The sequence below is a fragment of the Colossoma macropomum genome, unplaced genomic scaffold, assembly GCF_904425465.1.
Source record: "Colossoma macropomum unplaced genomic scaffold, Colossoma_macropomum, whole genome shotgun sequence".
NCBI lineage: Eukaryota > Metazoa > Chordata > Actinopteri > Characiformes > Serrasalmidae > Colossoma > Colossoma macropomum.
The window spans coordinates 28,144,888-28,166,049 of NW_023494787.1; the positions used below are offsets into that span (position 1 = coordinate 28,144,888).

The following is a 21,162-nucleotide window of genomic DNA, read 5'->3' on the forward strand; positions in this document are numbered from 1 at the left end:
GCTTTTTAAACAATCAGACTCTGTGGAACTAACTGCTTTATAAATAGTTATTTGAGCAACGATTTAAGCATAGATATTCTGACCCTGCCCTAGCATCTGTGTGCCTCAGCAGAAATCGAGATTCATCAGACCAAGCTACGTTTTTCCAGTCTTCAGCTGTCCAATTTTAGTGAGCCTGTGCTCACTGCAGCCTTAGCTTTCTGTTCTTGGCTGACAGATGTGGAACCCACCATGGTCTTCTGCTATTGTAGTCCATCCTCTTCAGGATTCAATATGTTTTGTATTCTGAGATGCTTTTGCTCACCACAGTTGTACAGAGTGTTTAACTGAGTTACTGTAGCCTTTCGGTCAGCTCGAAACAGTCTGGCCATTCTCTGTTGACCTCTCTCATCAACAAGCCATTTCAGAATTGCCACTCACTGGATGTTTTTTTCTTTATTACACCATTCTGAGTAAACTCCAGAGAGTGTTGTGCATTAAAATCCCAGGAGATCAGCAGTTACAGAAATACTCAGACCAGCCCATCTGGCACCAGCAATCATACCACAGTCAAAACCACTGAGATCACATTTTTTCTCCATTCTGATGGTTGATGTGAAGATCACCTGAAGCTTGTGGCCCATATCTGCTTGATTTTATGCACTGCACTGCTGCCACATGATTGGCTGAGTGGATAATTGCATGAATAAGTAGGTACACAGGTGTTTCTATAAAGGTGCTTGGTGAGTATATATCTAGACTGAAGACAGAGGCTGCTCTACCGAAGGCATCGCTTTTAACATCGCATACTCCCCGGAAGTAAATGTTCCCCATAGACTTGTACTGTTTTTTCTTTTCTTTACGATATGCATCAGAATCAAATGTATTTTTGTTTCATTTGATTTCTATCATTACAATAATGTTAAATCTTGCTAGTGTCTCTATGGGAATCACTACATCACTAAATTAGCACCAAGCTAACTGAGGTGTACTTTCACTTCTCCATACTGTATTTAATACTGTGGGGTCTGCCACATGCTTCACAGTTCAGAAGAGTCTTTAAGGGTGTGGTATGCAAACCTGTGTGCGCCTCCCCCCTCCATTAAAAGATGTGTTGCTGGTGGTGTTTTTGTTTACGCTGTTGTTTGTTAGGTTAAAATATGTCTGTGAGTTGACTGTGTTGGGCTGTGGGTTAGTTAGTGTGAGTTTAGTGTCTGAAGTTGTATGGCTATTGGCGACCTTCACTGCTATTCTCACTGTTATTCAGTAGTGCTGGGCTGGGCATTTCTTGCTGCATGTTAAAGTGCCTGTTCAATAAAAGAGCATTTGCCTGTATGAGCAATGTTTTCTGTGCCTTCCTCTAGCTCTATATGAACAGGAACATTTACAGCTGGTAAGCCATACGTGTAACATTTTATTTACTTTGTTTTGCAGTTTTTCAGTGAATCCTTCAGATTTACTTCACATATTTATTTAAGCTTTACTCTGAATATTAACAAAGGAGCCTGTTACCCATCTGAGCTATCCACTGAGATCAGCTGAGAGATACTTAAAAAAGATGGTCCTTCGAGAGTTCTTTAGTAAAGAAATGGTACTATAAAGATCCATGAACACTCAAAGAACTCTTTGCAAGATTAAAGGGTTCTTTGCATTGTGAATGGGTTCTTCAGATTGACAGAGAATGTGCTGAAGATTTTTTTTTTTTAACTTTAAACTGCACATGCCTTTTTCAGATCCCCAGGGTAAGCTACATGAGCACTAAGATGAGTCTGGATATCCATGTATTTGAAATGCTACACTACATCCTTATGAAAAAGGATCAGAAAATCTAGATTAGGTTATATTAGCCATAAAATAAAACTTTTACTTGGATACTTACACATGAAATATCTTGCTGCAGTCCATAAATTACTAGTACTATTGCCTGAAAATGCCTCAACAATTTTGTAGTATCTGAATTCTTTGGAGAATATGCTGACATTATGTTCATAGATGTTCCATATATTGATCATTCTACCAAATTGGTTCAGAGTCAGAGTTGAATGCACATTTCAGACTTTGAACTGACTGGGACTTTAGACTAAAAGCATTTTGCTTTGAAAGACCTCACATCTTAATTATGTTTATTTTATTAAAATATTATGCCGTTGTGTCACTACTTATACAATAATAACACCTCTGAAAATCTACATATTGTTTTTGGTAGTGACTGTTTTGGTTTAGCTAATTTGGAGCAAAACTCACAAACCTTAGCCAGTACTTGACTAGCAAACACAGCTTTGAACAGTTCTACACACATAAAATCACAGTATTTATTATTAAAACACAAAAAAGTTCACTTAATTGTAGAAAATATATCTTTTAGTAGTGACAGTTGTTAATGTTACACCCTGTTTTTTAAGAGTTTGGGACAAATTTACTTTAAAGCAATGGGATCTAACTGCTCACTGTGTGGCCATGAAGGACATGGATGCAGTCTCTCTTCCTGCTGTAAAATGCAGGGGTGTGGCTAAAATAAGGCTCCGCCTACATACTGAAACTTTTTATGTTTTGGTAGTGACATGAAAATGTTGGACAGCAAATTTGAATAAAGTTTTTCTATTAAAATTTATGATAAATATACCTATTTCAAGAAATCAAAAGGGTCTTTTAAAAAACAACATTGAATTAAAAAAAAAAAAAATTACAAGTTTAAATTGAAGGTTTAGGGTTTGGGACAGATGCCTCCCAATATAATTTACCCTATAAATGATAATTTTGTACATATGCATTTGTATATACTTATATCTCAATGAATGCCTTGTATTTAAAGAGATAATAATAAAATCCTTATAAATATGAATGGTCTGTATAGATGTATGGGTTTAAGAGGTTGATATTGAGAAAAGTACATTTTTTGCTTCAGTTACGATTCATAAGGACAGCAGTTCATAATGAATTGATCAATGCACTAGAAGGCACAGAAACCCACAGAAAATAAGGCAGACTGCAGCACGGCTGATTGGGAGATGTGTAGACGTCTGGCTCGAGTAGTCAGCAGAGCAGCTGCCTGAGGTTTTCTAAAGGCCTAGCACAGCTTTTCACTGATTCAGGACAGGCCTGCTGGCAGACATCAGGAAGAGTGTTTAGCTCAATTCTGCATTTGAAAGAGAAAAGACTGACAAATTTGATTCATCTGGAAAACATCATATCCTCCTTGCTGTATTAATAATAGGCCTTAGTTGGGTGACACACATAAAGTAGCCATACTATTTATGGTAGCCTGTATTCTCTGTCAGCACTGATTTGGAGGCACTTGTAACTAAATATTGTGAGCACTCATTCACAAAATGTGTTCTCATTCATATCGGCTGATGTCAATGCGACAGTGACTATGCTTTTTCTGGGCTCTGCATGTAAATGTAATTCACACAGGCATCTGGGATTTGAGCGCATCTGAGATTTCAGTGCATCTCGGATTTTTAAGTGCATCAGCGATTCGAATAACAAGAAAATTGTGTCTTCATGTCCGTGCTCTCCTCCAGCTTTGACTTCCCCTAAGCGAACTGGAGGAGAGATGATTATTATAGCTCAAAAACGAACGAGCGGGGAGAGCAATCACCCATCAGCAGAGCTCTTGCACACGGTCGCTAACCAACAGCAGACCTATGACTGTATCGTAGCACTTCTGAAACGTAATCATGCACTTCCCATTACCCTTCCTTCAGCTATGTTCACATGGGTTTGGTGTCTGTGCTGCCTGTAAAAGGCTGCTGGAGTGTAGGCTGAATCCCCCCCCCCCTTTTTTGCAGAAACTCAAGGCCCGCCCTGGGCTCACTCCCCACTCTCTCTCCCTCTTTCTCTTCTCATATTCCTTCAGACAACCCAGAGCCGGCCTAGATTAAAGACAGCGTGAAACTGATGCTTGGATGCTTTCAAAGGGGGCTCTGGTTTATCTTATTTTCCATAAAGCCCTAGAGCAGACTTTCACACCCTTATCAATTCTTTCCTGAATAATCTGCAGTGGCACTACACACCCTTTTATTTCTTTGGCCTCAAAAAGAATATACAGTATGTCAGCGGATGTATTGAAGTTGGCCTGTTCTTAGAGACGTGGCGGCTGGGGATGCACAGCGACTGTCAGACGGACGCTGAAAGACATCTATTATCAGGCCACACACTGGAGACTTTCCCTCTTTGACCATGTTGGAGCTATTTTCATCTACACTTCATCTCTTGCGCTTCTGGCTACAGTCTGTTTATCAGCTCAACCTAATTAGCCCTTGATTGAGCGATCATAGCCCATCATTCTGTTGTCTTCACATTTCTAATACAATTTGCTTCTAATTAATGAGCCAATTGCAACTACTAAGTGCGGGTCGGAGTAGTGAAAAAGAGCATTGCGATTTCGAGAGTCCTCTCATTTGATCCTCATTGTTATTAACACCCAATGATATTTACAATTGATTTCATAAATGGTACAAAAGTACTATGCAAAAGTACTGAGGCCATCAAGCTGCTTGTCTAAGCAGTAAGCATTTATTGGTTCAAAAAAACACTTACATTAGAATAAATGCAAATAGACAATACATTATGATTTTATGTCTGTCTGTATGTTGACCATTTACATGTTCCCAGTACTTATAGTTACACTACATGTCCAAAAGTATCAAGACACCCCTTCTAATTAGTACGTTCAGCTATTTACCCATTTCTTGTGCTCAATTGTGCACATACAGTTTGTATTTCCGTAGAAATGTCAATGGAATTGGATGCTCTGGAGTAGCACATGAGTCTAAACTCACCATGCCCAATGCCAGGCATTGGATAGAGGGGCTTAACATGTGCTGCTGTGTCATTAAAGTCATTAAAGTGGGTGTCCCCTAGTTAGTTTTCACAGACATGGTTTAGTTTGCAGTTGTAGTGAATTAATAATTTGTAGCTGTGGTGATTAGTGCTTAGCTTTTAGCATTTTGGTTATGTGTTTGTAGTACTGCTTCTTGCTCACTCCTCTGTGCTCTGACCAGCACTCCAGGGTGAACCACACCTCTAATGCAGTAATACAGAAGCATCCCTACCATTAAAGTGGAATTCCACAGATTTCTTAAAATTTCTGCATAATTCAGTCTTTGAGATGTAAATAAAGCAGAGTGGTTTGATGTGACCAGTGGACCAACACATGTCTTCTGAGTTTTTATATGTAATGTTGATAATGGTAGAATAGTTTTAATAGTTTTAACTTTAACAGTTTTAGGTTTAATAGTTTTAGGTTTAGGTTTTTTTGTCTGAGGAGGTACGGGACTGCAAAAAGTTTTGGGACCAGTGATCCAGTGTAAAGCCTTCCCAGAAGAACAGAGGCTGTTATTGCCAGAAAAAAGGGGCACTCCCTATTAATACCCATGATTTTAGCAGAAACATCGGATGAACAGGTGTCTGCAAACATTCGGACATATATTGTGCCATCCAATACCTAGTTTCCCTGATCAATACTTCATTAAATTAAATCATATGCGCTGGTGATGGAATTTCACAAATCTAAGCGATGGCTGGTGTGCACCAGAAGTCAGGAACTAAACTACTGTTCTTCTAACTGCATTCTTCTAACCAAGATATTAAAAATGTACCTGTAAACATTCTTTTGAATCTTTTTGTGTTTTACTGTATTTATGTTTATTTATATTTATTCTAAAATCATATAGTGTTTCTACTGGCAGAAAATACACTGGCTGCCTAAGAATTTTGTTCAGTTCTGTGTAGCTTTGGAGCCTTAAATAACATCAAGGCTGTTATAGTTTGTGAAGGAAGATATTTTTGCTGTTGTTGTTGTTATTTTTCTCCTTGACTTCTTGATATTAAATGAAAAGCATGTTCCCCATATGTAAAAGCAGTGTTACTCTGTAGTCTCTACACCTGCATTGCCTGATGAAATGATTACTATTCAGTTGTGCTGTACCCTCTGAAATCAGTTGCTCTGCAGATTCATTAACATGGAAGTCAGTGCTTCAGCATGCATGAAGCACATTCAATTAAAGAAGCTGGGGAAGTAGGAAACGCCAGGATGAGCTCCGGTTCCAAAATTTGTAATAATAAGAGATTCCCATGGACAGTAGATATTAGACCCTTTGGTTAGTCCAAGGGCTTTTAGTCTGATTCAGCACCATGACTCTGTGTACACTTCAAACAGACAGGACTCTCTTATTAGAACTAGTCTCATATGAATACAATTCAAAGTGCACTTCCATTTCTCTCTGCAACATGCTGTATCTTGATGATATGTAATATAGTGGCTGCCTTTGATCTTTCAGAGTAATTGCTTGTATTCCTTATTCCTAAATAGTGCTAGCCTTACCACAGGTCTCAATGAACAGAGGACCAAAAAAACAGAAATTTAGCTGTGCTTGAAAAATGTATTCTAATTTCTTAAATCACATAACATAATCTGTAAGAAATTACATTTGGATGCACATTGTTTTTAAACACAACCGTTTACAGTTCTCTAGTAATTGTTGATCAACACATTGACTTGGAGTGATTTTGGCCCATTCCTCCTTACAGAACTGTATCAACTCAGTGATGTTGGTGGGTTTTCTTGAGTGAACTCTACACTTCAGGTCCTGCCACCATTTCTACTGGATTAAGGTCTGGACTATGACTTGGCCATTCCAAAACACAAATGTTCTTCTGCTTCAACCGCTTGGCTGGTGTGTTTAGGGTTGTTATTGTTGTCTTTCTGTAAGACCTACCGTCTAAGATAGATGTCCTGTACAATTTACTGATACAATCCAGACCGATACAAATGTCAATGATGGCAAGCCATTTTGTTCCCATTGTGGCAAAGCAGCCCTAAACATCATCATGCCATCATGTCATCACCGTGTATCACACTTGGCATGATTTTCATATACTGGAATGCAGTGTTCAGTTTCACCACACATAACATTTCTCATTGAATTCAAAAAGTTCTAGTTATGACTCATCAGCTTGCAGAATGTTATTCCAGTAGTCTTCTGGCTCATCCAGGTTGTCTTTACCTAACTTAAAAGGGACAACAATGCTCTTCCTAGAGAGCAGTAGCCTCGTCTTTGCTATCCTCCCACGTACTGTTCTTGCTCAGAAGAGATCTGAAGATCATTAGTTGTTGCCCTGGAGTTGTTTGTGGTCTCCAGGAACACCTTGCTCTGGGAGTGACGGTTGTCAGATGACCATTCCTGGAATGTATAATTTAGTGTTGAATTGAATGTGAATGGAATCTGCCTGACAGTGGATTGGTGAAGCCCAAACTTGTTTTGTTACTTCTTCCAGTCTGATCGACAACTGTATTTCTGAGATCCTTAGAAATCTTCTTTGACCGAGGCATAGCATACACACACAAACCAGGCTTTGATAGTGAAGACTTGAGTTGATGTTTTTACATAGGGCAAGGCAAACCAACACTTGATTGTCATCCAATTGTTTTAACCCCCTAACTCTAAATATCCCCTATATACCCCTTATGCCAAGCTGATCTTAGAGGTTCACATCCTTTTTCCAACACATATACTGGATCAAAATGTCTAATAAATGAAAGTGCAAAATTGTGTGTTATTTGTTTATTTTTTTATGCTATGATGCTTTTCTAATACTAAGAAGTCTTTGGTCAGATTTATGCAGAAATTCACAGAAGTCACAGCATTTCAGGCAGCACTGTATTCACAGCACTTTCCAGGTCACATCAGTGGTCAACAGAGTAGACATGTGCTGGCCTTTACTTTCTAAAGTTGGTGCTGCAGCGATAGAAGAAAGACTTTATTTTGTCATAGAGAGACCTTATTTTGACAATGACTCAGTTGACTGTTTACAAAAGTCCTGCCCCCTTTAGTCACTGTTGCTATATCGTCAAACTTCCTCAGCTCAGGCCACCTGGAAGCACACAGAGGAGTACATTTTAAGTCATCTTATAATAACCTTACAAAATGTTCAGTGCACATACACATTTTTGAGAATTGACAAAATGTGACTGCAGTCCAACTGAAAACAAAAAAGAAATTTTGAAAACCATATATGCGTCAAAAATATTTTAGTGACTGGGCATTAAAGCAGCAGGGTTTTATGTAAAATAAGTAGTAATAAGAAGGAGCTTTGAGCAATGGAGGCTACCTGTTTAGATGAGCTGCTAAAGCTAATGCCAGAGTTAGTCTGTGCAGGTTAAGATGCTGTGAAGGACTCCGCATCTTGTACACTGTCTTTTGTACTGAAATACTACTGTGATAGCATGACTGCGTATGAATTAGCATTTATTTTTGCATAGAATAACTTAATCACAAATGCAAGCACTGGGCAGTCCTGTTTAACCTGACTAAATTAGCTGACAGTCAACACATAAGAAAAGCAGTTGTGATAGCTACTTATTTTACATTGGTCTGTATTGTTATTTTTGTTTAGATGTCATATTAAAGTGTTGTTAGCAAATACAGAAACACATAAACTTTGACATGCTTAAAAGCAGTGGTCATCAACCCTCCTCCTGGAAATCTACTTTCCTGCAGAGTTTAGTTCCAACCTGCATCTAACATGCTGCCCACCCTTCTTACCTAACACTACTGCATCTGATCCAGCCAATCAAGGACTGTTAATTAGCTGGAGCAGATGAATCAGATTGTGGTTGAAACTAGACTTCACAGGAAGGCAGAACTCCAGGATCAGCAGACCAAATATATTATCTGCAAGTTTGTTGTGAGGAGTTGTATGCTTGACAGTAAAAGTAGTGCTGACAGATTTGTCAGTCATTATTCTGGAAATAGTCAGCTGCATTAAAGATATCAAAATCTCCAGTTATCTCTTAATGCTGGAGATTGTTGTATGGATAAAAGCAGTGCCAGCTCTACCAAATAAGCCACCTAAGCAGCTTCTTAGGGCCCCACAGCAGCCAGAAGTCCCACAACAACTTCTGGGTTATTACTGTAGCATTATGTTGCTGGAGTGAGGGGAAAAAGTAACTGGTTAACATATCTCCAAAAAGAACACACCCATCTGAAACTGAAAAACAGAAAAAAGAGGAGATGAGGAGAAAATGACATTTGTTTTTGCTTGTAGTTGGACAACACGATGTACTGGATTTGGGGTCTGTCTAACCAAGCAGGTTCAATTTAAACTGGACCTACACTACACGATTTTTTGCCCAATTTTAACCCCAATTTGCCCCTTGCGACAAATTTTCGCAATCTGAAGCAATTTTCCAGGTCGGGAGCTTGACCAAAAGTGACTGATGGCGCGGATGATCTGGTAGTGTTAGAGGAGAAAGGAGTGGATCTTTAGCCCTCTGATCAAACTCTTAAGTGATCGGAGGTCCTCCTATATTACCAAACGTGATTGATATTGACGACTCAGAACATTCACGAGTCCTGTAGAGTGTGAAGGACAGAGATCTACTCAGTGAGTGATTCAAACAACAGCCAATCAGAGAGCTAAAAGAGTGGAGAAAAAGGTGAAGAGATGAACACGCACACCACCTGAACAGCAGAGCACAGAGACAGAGGGGCTTTGTGTGAAACAGAGGCAGATAAGAGCTGTTATCATGTTTATAATGTATGGATCCAGATGTCAAGCCACTCTCTTTAAAATTTCAGCCCAGCTGTCAGTTTGTAGTGAAATATTTCCCCCGGATCTCACTGTGATATCATCTTAACCCTGTATTAATCCCCAGTTTGAGCTTTCGCAATGTGTGAAAGCACAAACAGGTCTGGTCAAATAAGTTCAGCTTTGTTTATGTCATGTGATATCTGAGGAAATCTGGGATTTTGAGTTCTTATTCATAGTGCAAACTTGTGTGTGTGTTATACTCTCTCTTTGCCTTGTCGGTGAGTGTCAGTGTCCTCACGCAAAGATTTTAAAAGTTGTGTACTCTACGTCCAGCCTTAGACAATCTTTCTGGCAGAGATGAGCTTCACAAAACCTACCAGACACAGGTATAGTCAACTCTTTTTACAACAGCTGTTGACAACTTTCTGTGTTAGTCCAGGTTTAGATACTCAGGCTGTGTTTTTTGCACACATGCACATAAATGTGTAATGTTTATGACGAACAGCCAGTCGCATGAAACATCAGCATTCGCCAAAGAAAGAAAATAAAATCATACTACATAAATATGTAGAAAGCAAAGCATTTATAACAGTAAAAAAGCAACATTGTCACCACTGCCAGCAGGGTTAGATTGAACTAAGTGTAAAGTTAGCTGGGGAAGCAAAAATGGTGAGACCGACCCCTGGATCGAGAATGCTGAGATGATTATCTGTAATATAAATTGTAACTTATTAGAACCCCAACGGAGCATCCAATCATCAGCAATATACAAATTAGCCAGTTATAAATGTATATAAGTTACATTTGTGTTAGTCATTACTATTAGCTATGACTCTAATTTTACAGTACATCAGCTAATAAGATGAGGAGCCCTGAAAAAAGTTCTGCTTATGGCCCCCAAAAGCTAGAGCTGACATTGGATGAAGTAGAGGTGAATATGAAAAACCTGTTTCAGTATGTCCGTAAGTTGAATATTTTAAGTAAAATACGTCTTAATTTCCTAAAGGTAGTTTGGTAGTAGACCAAAGGACACACAATAATAGAATATCCTTTCTCACTCTGTGAAAGTTTAGAGTATTTAGTAGTCATGACATTTTAAAAAACACCTCAGGCTTATTACATCCTAAGGCTTGTTTTTCATTAACTGGACTTATTATACAGTAGTAACTACAAACTAACTGAGTTATTTTTCAGTCACAGAAATGTGAAATACATATTTGGACCCCCCATTTGAGGAGGTTTTAACAGATTGTCTGGTGGGAGGTTGTTTATAATTTTTATTGTTTTGCTCATGTCTGCACTTATGAGGTGTGCAAGACAGTCATTCCCTGTGTAGCAAAACAGCTGTGATAAATTTCTATTATGTAGGTGGTCAAGCAAGTCGGCATTATAAAAATAAGGCAAGATGTATGTTTATAAGTAAAGATTACATGATTATATAATTTTTGATGTTTCGATTGCTTTAATGTATTTGTTAAAGCAACACCAGAATGCATGACATGACCTTATATAGTATCACGAGGTGCCCTTAGTACTAACATTACATTTATTCTAGTGAATATTCAGGTATGGCTGACAATTGCACATCACACATATATTAATATTCTAATATATTCCACTCAATCTCAGCCAGGTCCTTCTTCATCAACACAACAGATGCAGATGCATATTTTTCTTATTTTTAAACTTACCTGTCATGCTTTGCTTTATTAAATGTTTTTATCCCCACTCAATCACTTCAATCGATTATACATTTAATTATATATTATCAAGTCATGATATTTGTGTTGATAAAGCTACTTTTCATCTCTGTCAAAGCACACACCCCGAAGACATTAGAAGCCATTTGATTTGGTCGGTAAAGCAGAGGGAAAACAGCTCATCCTAAGCCAAATATTCCTGAGGCTTGTGACAAGATGGATGGATGTTTGCTTATCTCTCTGGGTGGAAGTGGGGAAAACCATGAATCTTAACACTCATAGCTTCATTTGCATCTATCCCCTCTGCTCTCTGCTGCTATCTTAAGCTGGCTGCACCTCCCCTGTGCAAGCTTGCCCAGATTAAGCAGATGAGAGTGAAACATAGACCTAAAGCATAAACTGCACATGATATCGACCTGCAGAAGCATACAATTTTCCAGTCAACTGCCTTTCATCTGTATTCCCAGTTAGTCAGGCTAGTACCATTGAAATGTTCAGTAATCATCTCCAGATTAAATACCTTCCTCATTTTATAGCTTTTAGCCAAAGAAATTAGACGTAAATATTGAATTACACAGAGGTTATATATAACAATGCCCACCCATCAGTAGGGAGCATATTGATGAATTTTGAGATTATATAAGATTTTTTCTCATAGTTTGTCAACCATAATGACATTCACTACCATTGTTCAGGGGTAGAAGTAGATTTATGTTTCCCATTGGAGTACAAATTAAGGATAAAAGGGGAGATTAATTCACCATTATATACAGTACTTTGCAAATGTCAAAGACTACACTACATTTATTTAATTTCCAATAAAGTGGCTGTTAAATACAAGTTATTCATTTTTCTGTGTCAGGAAAAAAGCAGAAAACCTATATTTTATCAGAAAATTTGATAAATGCTTCAACATTTATTATTATTTTTTTTTACAATTTAGTGTGTCTACCATTTGCCTTACAGCTTCCATTCAGGAGACTTGCTTTCAGTTTTCAAAGAAATCTGCAGGAATATTTTTCTAAAGTTCAGTCTTAGAAGTTGGTTGCATTTGTTACTTCTCACAATCCAAGTCGTATCAAACACATTTAGTGTTGTTGAGCTCTAGACTCCGAGATGGTCACTGCGTTGTTCTGAGAACACCAGCAGCTTCATTGTTTAATTTGTCTGTTTCCTTTTCTCAGTAACAGCTTCTAGACATCTACATATTCTTTCAGACCCATTGCGTTGACTTGTCTTCTCACAGTGGAAGGATGCACAGAAACAGCTGTGGACTTCAGATCTAAAGCAAGAGAGGAGATTGATTTTCTCCTCCCTCTCAAAGATGAAGTTCTTTAAGCACTGTTTATCTGTTGGTGTCAGTTTTGTTGGTCTACCAGGTCTTGCACGGTTGTAAGGATTCCTATTCTCTCTATAGCTTTTAATTATTAAAACTTGTCTGGGCCTAAAATCCTATTTGCTGTGTGGTAATTTCTTTAAAGTCAAGGTTTTAGGAATTCCTGATTTATTTGCTGATCTGATCATGTTCTCACACTGTGACAGACCTAAATGAAATAACCTTTTTTCTGTGTTCAAATTATATTACTTTTAGAAGGCATCTAACATCTTTCCTCAGGTATGGAACATGGTCTTATAAACCTTCCAGTCTACTGACTCTTTGATAGCTTCGAAATGGAAGTTATTCCAGATGGTCTGGTGGTGTGTTTATTCATTCATTCATTCATTCATTCATTCATTCATTCATTTGTTGTACATATTTCTACAAAGTCAAAGGCATCGTTTGATATGAGGTAAAACAGCTTTCATTTCTTATTTACTTTTAGTGCTGAATAACATCAACATTATCTTTGGTCTTAATAGGATTCTTAGTGTGCTCAGTGGATTTTTAAAGATATCTGGGACTGACCTGTCAAGAGAAAATATGGCTTATCACTGCAAATGTGAAGTTTGTAGTATGACACCCTCACACTGAATTCAGAATGCCTGGAGCGGTTAGGAGGAAAAGAAGACATGCTGTCAGTGTCATGATGCTTTATGTCATGACATAACATGGTTGACACTTATTTTTCTATGAAAGAGATTCCTTTACACAAGAAGCCAGGTCTCCAAATCTTTTTTGTGGGCACTCAGCATAGACTGAAGATTCTGCTTTATTGGATTCACATGCCCAGCATAAAGTCATCTCCAGCTGGACAAATGCCCAGAATGTAGATATTTTAGTCATACCCTTCAGTTCTGTCAAAATATGATGCTTGATTCTTTACAGTATGTCTATATTTCATGTACATGTATGCTTTCTGCTTTATCTCCTTATATTGCAAAGTATAATCTAAAATGTATTTGGGGGTTTCTTCAGTGTCATTGTTCTCCTCTAGTCTATTGACAGTTCAAATTATATCTCTATATAGCTGCATTAAAAGAATGTTTCACCAAAAAATTCTCCTCACCCTAAATGTAGACAACCTACCACAACATGTTTGGTATCTGAAGGTAGTTCTTCAGTTTTGCACTAGAGCTATGAAGCTACTATAATAGCAGAGATGGAAAATACTCATATCAGTGCAAAATAAAACTGCCTACAACTATGCTAATTTGTTGTTGTGTAATTTATATATATATATATATATATATATATATATATATGTGTGTGTGTGTGTGTGTGTGTGTGAGTGTATATATATATCACTGTTAACAAAACCTTGTATCTCCATTTTTTTCTCCATTTTTCAGTTTTTGACATAATTTAAAAGTGCCTGTTGTCTTTTACATTGTTTGTAAATTTCATGATGAATGGACCAAAAGAAACAGCCCAGAATGACTTGGTTCCATTGACGTACATTAAAAGTAAAGTGGGGTTTTTCCTTCTCCTGTAAAGTTATTATTTTAGAGATACAAGGTTTTGTCATGACAACAGTGATATATAAATCACAGCATGTTAAGTGTAGATATTATTTTACTTTACTTATGGCAAACACATAATTTCCCTGCACTACTGGCACCCTAATAGAAATCTATGGGATATACTTCTATTACTTGCTTAAGGTACATTAGCCTTGTTGCTCCAGTGTTAAAATTAAATAAGCATTTAAATTAAATAAGCAAATGGTAACACTTTATAATAACAAGCCCTAATAAACAGCAACTTGCAATTTGCTATGATTGTTGATAATAAAATAATAGCTGTTTTTTGTTTTTGTTTTTTTTGACAGTGATAATATATTTTACTTTACTTGTTTTAGGATCTTCATTACTGAGTTAAATTAAAATGAATTGAAAAGGAGCAGCCAACACAGAGCTCATTTACTTTGTCTTGATTAGTTCATTTAGCTCATCATCACAGTTGACACTGTATAGAAAGCTCTGTCACTGGACACCACACAATAATGTTATCATGATGGTCATGAATGTATGGGTGTTCCCTTTCCTTTATTTCACAGTAGTTGTCTGAAAGCAGGTAACATAGTAATAAGAAATAAAAATAACACTTTATTGTGCTCTTGGTTGTCTCTTGATGTATGTCTGCTTCCGTTTCACATTGTCCAAACGTTTCTAACTTTTATGAGATACAGGAGTGCTACAATATGCAATATAAAAACATGTAGGTTACTCGCTAGATTGCCTATAAATCGGACAGCTCTCAGAATCTATTGAAATGCTTGTTTTTTTTTTTCTTTAAAAAAATGACAACAAATGAAGACTTTTTCAAAAACATCAACACTTAAAGAAAAAGAAAAAATACAGTTATACATATATTCCAGAAGTTTAAGGCGGTTGAAATAAGAAATTGGATGTCCCAGTCACTTCCTGTAACACTGTTCAGGTGATATACAAATCCAGTGGTGACAGGTCAGGGCAGGAGGAAATCAGTCTCTCTCTCTCTCTGTCTCTCTCTCTGTCTCTCTCTCTTTCCACCCCCCATTTCTCTCTCTCTCTCTCTCTCTCTCTCTCTCTCTCTCTGTCTCTCTCCCTCTCTGTCTCTCTCTCTCTCTTTCTCTTCTTGCACAGCTGATGCTCCTGATCAGTGCCGTAGCTATGTCCCCTTTTCCATTTAGCCACTTTCAACATTTACAAAAGCATTTGTGTCTGCCAACAGTAGAAAACAACTAAAATGATACCCATAATTTTATAAATATCTATTATTATTATTATTATTATTATTATTTTCTGGTTGGTTTAGTACTGTCGAAAGAGAACTGGCAAGTAATTGAAAAGAAGTATGAATAACAAAACATGCAGCTGTGAAAAGGGCTGCATTATACCTTCATGTACTGTAGGTAATACATTCATCCTCAGGGCTGGAGACTAGAAGAAACATCTGCAGGAAAAAATGTGATGAGCTGCCACCCAAGCACTTTGGTTGACCATCAGATACTGTAAGATACTGTAAGTCTTTACAACAGTAGGCATTTCAAGGTTGAAGCAAAAGGAAGTATCTGGGGGCAAAGTTACTAATAGGCAAATTACAAATGCAAAGAGTACAGAAATGAATTTCACTGAGAAGGTTTTCCATTGCTGTCATCATTTGGTTACATATGAACCTCTCTTTCCCCAACTCATTCTGTAGATTTTTCCCACTTTGAAACTGTAACTCAACCATGCAGATGTTTCAGATCCCACTGATCCATTGTGTAGTTACAATTTATACAATTTTACCAGCCTTTGATAATTTTGGAATATTGTGCATTTTGTTTAGTGACAAAACAAAGAGAATGACAAAGCAGGCTAGAGTAAACAGCAGTTTGAAGGGGAGTATACCATTCCAGAAACCAGTGCAAAGTTTATCCATCATGACACTCAAACATTCATTAAGAACAAATAATTTCACAGGAGCTGACTCCAAATTCCGTGATCTAAACCTGAATCATACATGTCATATATATTTCTCCTCTTTTCACCAGCAAACCTTGCAAATATAGAAACACTATCTGTACATTAGTCCCTTTGTATTTATAACTCAAATATATAGAGAGAACTGTTCATTAATTAGTGTACAGTGAGAAGAAATACAAAGTTTTCAGATGTCATTGTAGTATTTTTTCTCTTTTTTTTTTTCTTTTTTTAATTTTTTTTCCTCACCGTACACAGTAGCAAATCCATTGTCACAGGACTTGGCCATGCGGAACCAAATACTTATAATCCACTTGAACATAGATATTTTTCAATTTGCGGTGTGTTCTCTTCTTGTTGCTTAATGTCCTTTAAATTTGGTAAACTCACAAAACTAACTTGGTTTCCCAATTACCCCCCCCCCAGTCAGAGTTGGCTGTGTTGTTGTAGTTCTCCAATAAAATGTCATTAGACTGCATCACTCGCGCTCTCAGTTCTTGTGGTCAAACAACAAAAAGAAAGACTTGAACAAACACTTGGGTAGATTAAGATTTATGTTGGGCGGATACACCTTTCCAGTAATCTAGAATGTCATGCAGGTCCTCATCTTTCGCAAACTGCACTTTTTTACGCAGGGCATGGCCTGCTGCCATGTATTCCTCGTCTTTGTGGCGTTTGCGGTGGAGTTTGAAGCGCTCCCAGATGCTATGCGATGGTTTACAGTAGTACTCGGGGCTGGAGGAATAGCTGAGGTTATGGTACTGGGGTGAGAGCTGAGAGTAAGCCAAGTCTCTGGGCCGAGGCCGCGTCAGGGGCTCCAGGATGGACGTTTTGCGGCTCTCTGGCCCCTCCAGCTCCTCGATTTGGGCGTCGGGATAGGAGTGCCGATGCTCACTGTACTGCCGGATCTTCTCTGCTTCTGCTCTAAGTATTGCAGCTGCTGGAGTGATAGTCATGATGGTCTCACCTGTTGGTGAAGTCTTCTCGATGTACTTCGACTCTGACTTGTATGCTCCCTCAGAGCGATAAGGCCTCGGACTCCGCATAGGACCACCAGTGGCTGTGCTGGGTCGCTTTGGGGAGGTGTCTGAGGAGTGGTGTCTTTGTAAAGAGTGGTGGTAGCTGTCCTTGTAGACTGGGGACAAGAAGCCAGACTTGCTCTGGGGCTGCTCTGAGATCAGAACTAGCTGAGGCTCTGCTGTTGAAACAGCTCCAGATTTCACTCCTTGGAACGAGGTTGACTCTGACTTCAGGGCATCTATGCAGTTGTTAATGATCTGGTTGACTTTGTCCACCTCTTTCGCAATTGTGGAGATCTCCGCAACAGAGCCTTGGCTATTGCTTGGCATGGCCATCTCACACTCTCTGCGGTCTGGGTGTTCCCCTGTTCTCACCTCCATGTAATTGCCCTTTGCCATTTTTGGTGTATCACTGATGTCCTGAAGTTTGTACTGGTCCATCTCACTCCCAGAGGGCAAATATGGCATGCGAGACATACTCTCTCCAGCCATCATTTGCTTCTGAGACATCCTCGATATAGTCTCTCCCTCCAGTTCGCCGCCATATTTGAGCTCTATTATGTTCTTTTTCATGCTGCCTGCCTTTTTGTGCTTTTCATCTTGCTGCCTCTTCTTTCGTAAGCAATAGTAAACCACTCCTAAGACAATTACCATGCTGAAAAGGCATCCCAGTATGGTCATTATGTAGTGGGTGGCGGTGGCATTACTAGTCTCTTTTGCTCTCCCATTTCTGGAACTTGTGGATAATGTCAGACAGGTATGGTTGAAACGCAAAGAATTGCGTATGGAAACCACGCAGTATGTATAATCAGTGTGGGGTTTCAGGTTTTTCAGTTCAATGTCCTCCTTCTGCCGTTTCAGATTCTGAATGTCTGTGAAGAAGCTGTTGTTATACAAAACAAGAATGTACATTTTCTTGTATGGGTGAGGGATCTGAATGGTGATGACTGCATTTGTGTGGGATACTTGCTTGAGCTTCATGACTGGTTTCATATCCACATCTGGGTAGGTTGGGCTAATGCTTATCTCCTCTGGCTCAGTACCAGACGGACAGTCCTCCAGTCCACAAGGAGTAGCATCTGGAGGGTAAGTTGTGGTCTCAGGAGGCACAGGGATATACGGAGTCACGTAGTCCTCCGTACACACAGTGGACAGCATATGCAGTGCATTGCGCTGAGTAGGATTGTTTGGATTCTGGCTCAGGAGACTGTAACCAGAAACGCCTGCAGGGGAATCGCACACCATTCGTTCATTTGTCCTGTTAGGGAAGACCGAGAGCCACTTGACGAACCCCAGCAGCTCACAGGAGCAGTTGAAGGGGTTGGTGTAGAGCTCACACGTGGTCAGCTTAGTCAGGCTGGTGAAGGTGGACCCATCTAGCACCTGGATGCGATTCATGGAGAGGTCTATGTTTTCTAGGTTTGGGCACTCCCAAAAGGCATTGGGTGTCACAGTCTCAATCAGGTTGGCCTGGAGGTAGAGGTACTGCAGCTTGCCCAACCCCCTGAGAATCCCTTCAGTTAAGTTGCGCAGTTTATTGAAACCCATCTGGAGTACCTGCAAGTTGAACTGGGCTGAAAAGGCCCCGTCCTCTATATAGCTAATCTCATTCTTAGTTAGATTCAGGTATGTTAGGTTGGCAAAGCGGCTGAGGGCAGAATAATGGATACTTTTTATCTTATTTTCATTCAAGCGAAGGTCCACAATGGTGCTGTTGATATGCTGGGGGATGGCCTCATAAGGCGGCTGGTTTTGGCTGCAAATGGCCAGCCACACAAAGCCCTTTTCCCCTTCAATGAGCCAGCAGTCCCCCCTCACTCCACCTATGTGAGTCAGATAGATTATGGCCACAGACCAGAAGAAGGCACTCATCACCATGCCACCACTACAAGCCATGGATGCCTTCCTGGAAGCCATGAACAAAGCCAGTAGCTATCAGCTTGGGATGTCACTTTTAGTTTCTACTAGGCTGGACTGAGCCTCACAGTATTCTGGCAGGATAGTCAGCTGTTTCTGTTGTGTAGACAAGGTGCAATAGATGTCCCGAGTCGAATCCAAAAAAGTTGCTGATCTTTTTTTCACATTAGCTGGAGATTTCACTCCAACCAGTGATCATTCCATTCCAGCTGCAGCATATGCACTTATGGAGGAGTTTCCTGTAGAGAAGCGTTGGAGTCGTAGCGTTTCACCACTTCAGACTGGCTTGTGCTTATTTTCTCTGGAGACAACGTTGTAGATGGCCCTCAGCCCCTTGTATTTTCCTTTCTCCCATCGCTTTAGTCTCATTTATGGATCCAGAGGCACACCCTGTAAAGAAAGAAGAACATGATGGTTAGCATCCATATATATTTATTATATAGGCTCACTGTATATTGTGAAGCACAATCTACCCAGACTTATAAGTGCTACCAGTATGATACGGCATTGTGACTGATACATCTCCAGTGGTATGTTTATGATGTGCCACAGTCAGTACATTCTTAGCTCATTACAATTTAGTTTTCATGTACTTCTCTTGCTGTTTTGAACAACATAAGTGCAATTTTAATTTCCTAATATTTACTCTTTATAGTCTCCTATTAAATGCACAAATAGCTTTTTGTCTCATGGCCATCCAATTATTTTGTACACAATTTAAGAGGTGCAGTCCCAATGGCATATTGCTATTATAGGAAACCATTGGCCAATTACCACTTGACAGGTTAGGGAAAACAGAGCGTCCCTGTTTTCACCCCATTAACTGTAAGACTGTCAGACTGAGACGAACCAATGTTTAGGTGCTGCATCAGATCAATTACACTGCGCCTTGTAAAATGGCTCCCTGGAAACAGCCAGTGGCTTCTGAAAACTGGTTAATCAATTTCTAGTTTACACAGGAAACACCAGATATGACCAACCAATCTGGAAAAGGCTGTTAAATCTTACAAGAAGCGGTTTACTATGATATCCAAGGAGACCAACATGTGTAACCCTAAACCTGCAAGAAAAGCTCAAACAGTCGTATGAATTTATAGTGCATCACACCATTTTACAGGCATTTGTTAAATCTAGCCTCGCTGCATGTCTGACTCTTTTGAACCACAGACTTGACTGCGCAATAAATGAGCAGGAAAGAAAACAAGGGGTAAAACCATTTCACCATGAAGAAAAACACCTCATGCTCCCCACAAAATGCAGGTAGGCCTAGAGCAGCAGACACAAGAGGGAAAGCATGGTTCAGCACACACACATCCCTGGCAGGCTTTGATGCCACATTGAGGCAGCTGTGAGCTCCACTGGCTGTAGCGCGAATCATTTTAGAAGTTCAGTGAAGAGGCCAAAACCAAAGGCTTCTGTTCATCTCACAGCACATAGGATTTCTTAACCATGTGTTTGTGTTAACATAGCATCTGTGTGAGAGAAGGATTTGCTGTTTGTCTGGATATCAAGTGCCATATTTATCCTTAACTCTTAGAAGTTGTTACTGTCACTTTGCTAAGTATTTATGTTACATGCTTATTTCAATGTAATTACATAATTACATAATTACATACTTAACAAGAGAAGTGCATTTGCTGAACGAAATGCAGAGTGATTAGGCAGCTTAAGCAATTCCCAGATGGTTGCTAGGATATTCGTAGATGGTCGCTATGGTATCCAGAATGGTTGCTAGGTTGTTGCTATGGTATCTCAGGTAGTTCCTAGGGTATTGCTAGCCCAAGTTTGCACACAAATGTCTGACAGAAAAATAATACATAATAATAAGAAGAAGAATATGAATCAGATAACAGTAAAAATATTTATAGTTTACATTTCATTCACATTTTGTAACACAGATTTGAGCCACCATCTGACCATTTTACCACCTGTACTGATGTCAAACAATGGCATAAATATAAATAAGGCTTTTCTTTTCACAAAAAAGACACATTACTGATTGACACACTGAAAGTTCAGAAACAATTCATATAAAATTACAAACAGTTTTTTTGTTATTGTCAGGGATAAATGCACACAAAAAGTGCACAATGAAAGGTAAGTGTTTATCAGGCATGGATCATGATCTTGTGAGGCCCCTGGGTACAACTGTAAGACCCCACTGGTCCTGTCATTAATCCATC

General features: G+C 39.0%; 1 protein-coding gene across 1 annotated transcript in view; it reads right to left on the reverse strand.

Annotated features, from left to right (window-relative positions):
• Positions 1 to 14,623: 14,623 nt before the first annotated feature.
• elfn1a (extracellular leucine-rich repeat and fibronectin type III domain containing 1a) overlaps positions 14,624 to 21,162 on the reverse strand; it is a 104,334-nt gene continuing 97,795 nt past the window's right edge. Inside the window, exon 3 of the mRNA XM_036566754.1 lies at positions 14,624 to 19,369. Within this exon, the coding sequence (XP_036422647.1) occupies positions 16,589 to 18,979 (2,391 nt within the window). The 5' untranslated portion in view covers positions 18,980 to 19,369 and the 3' untranslated portion in view covers positions 14,624 to 16,588. The remainder of the gene's footprint in view (positions 19,370 to 21,162) is intronic.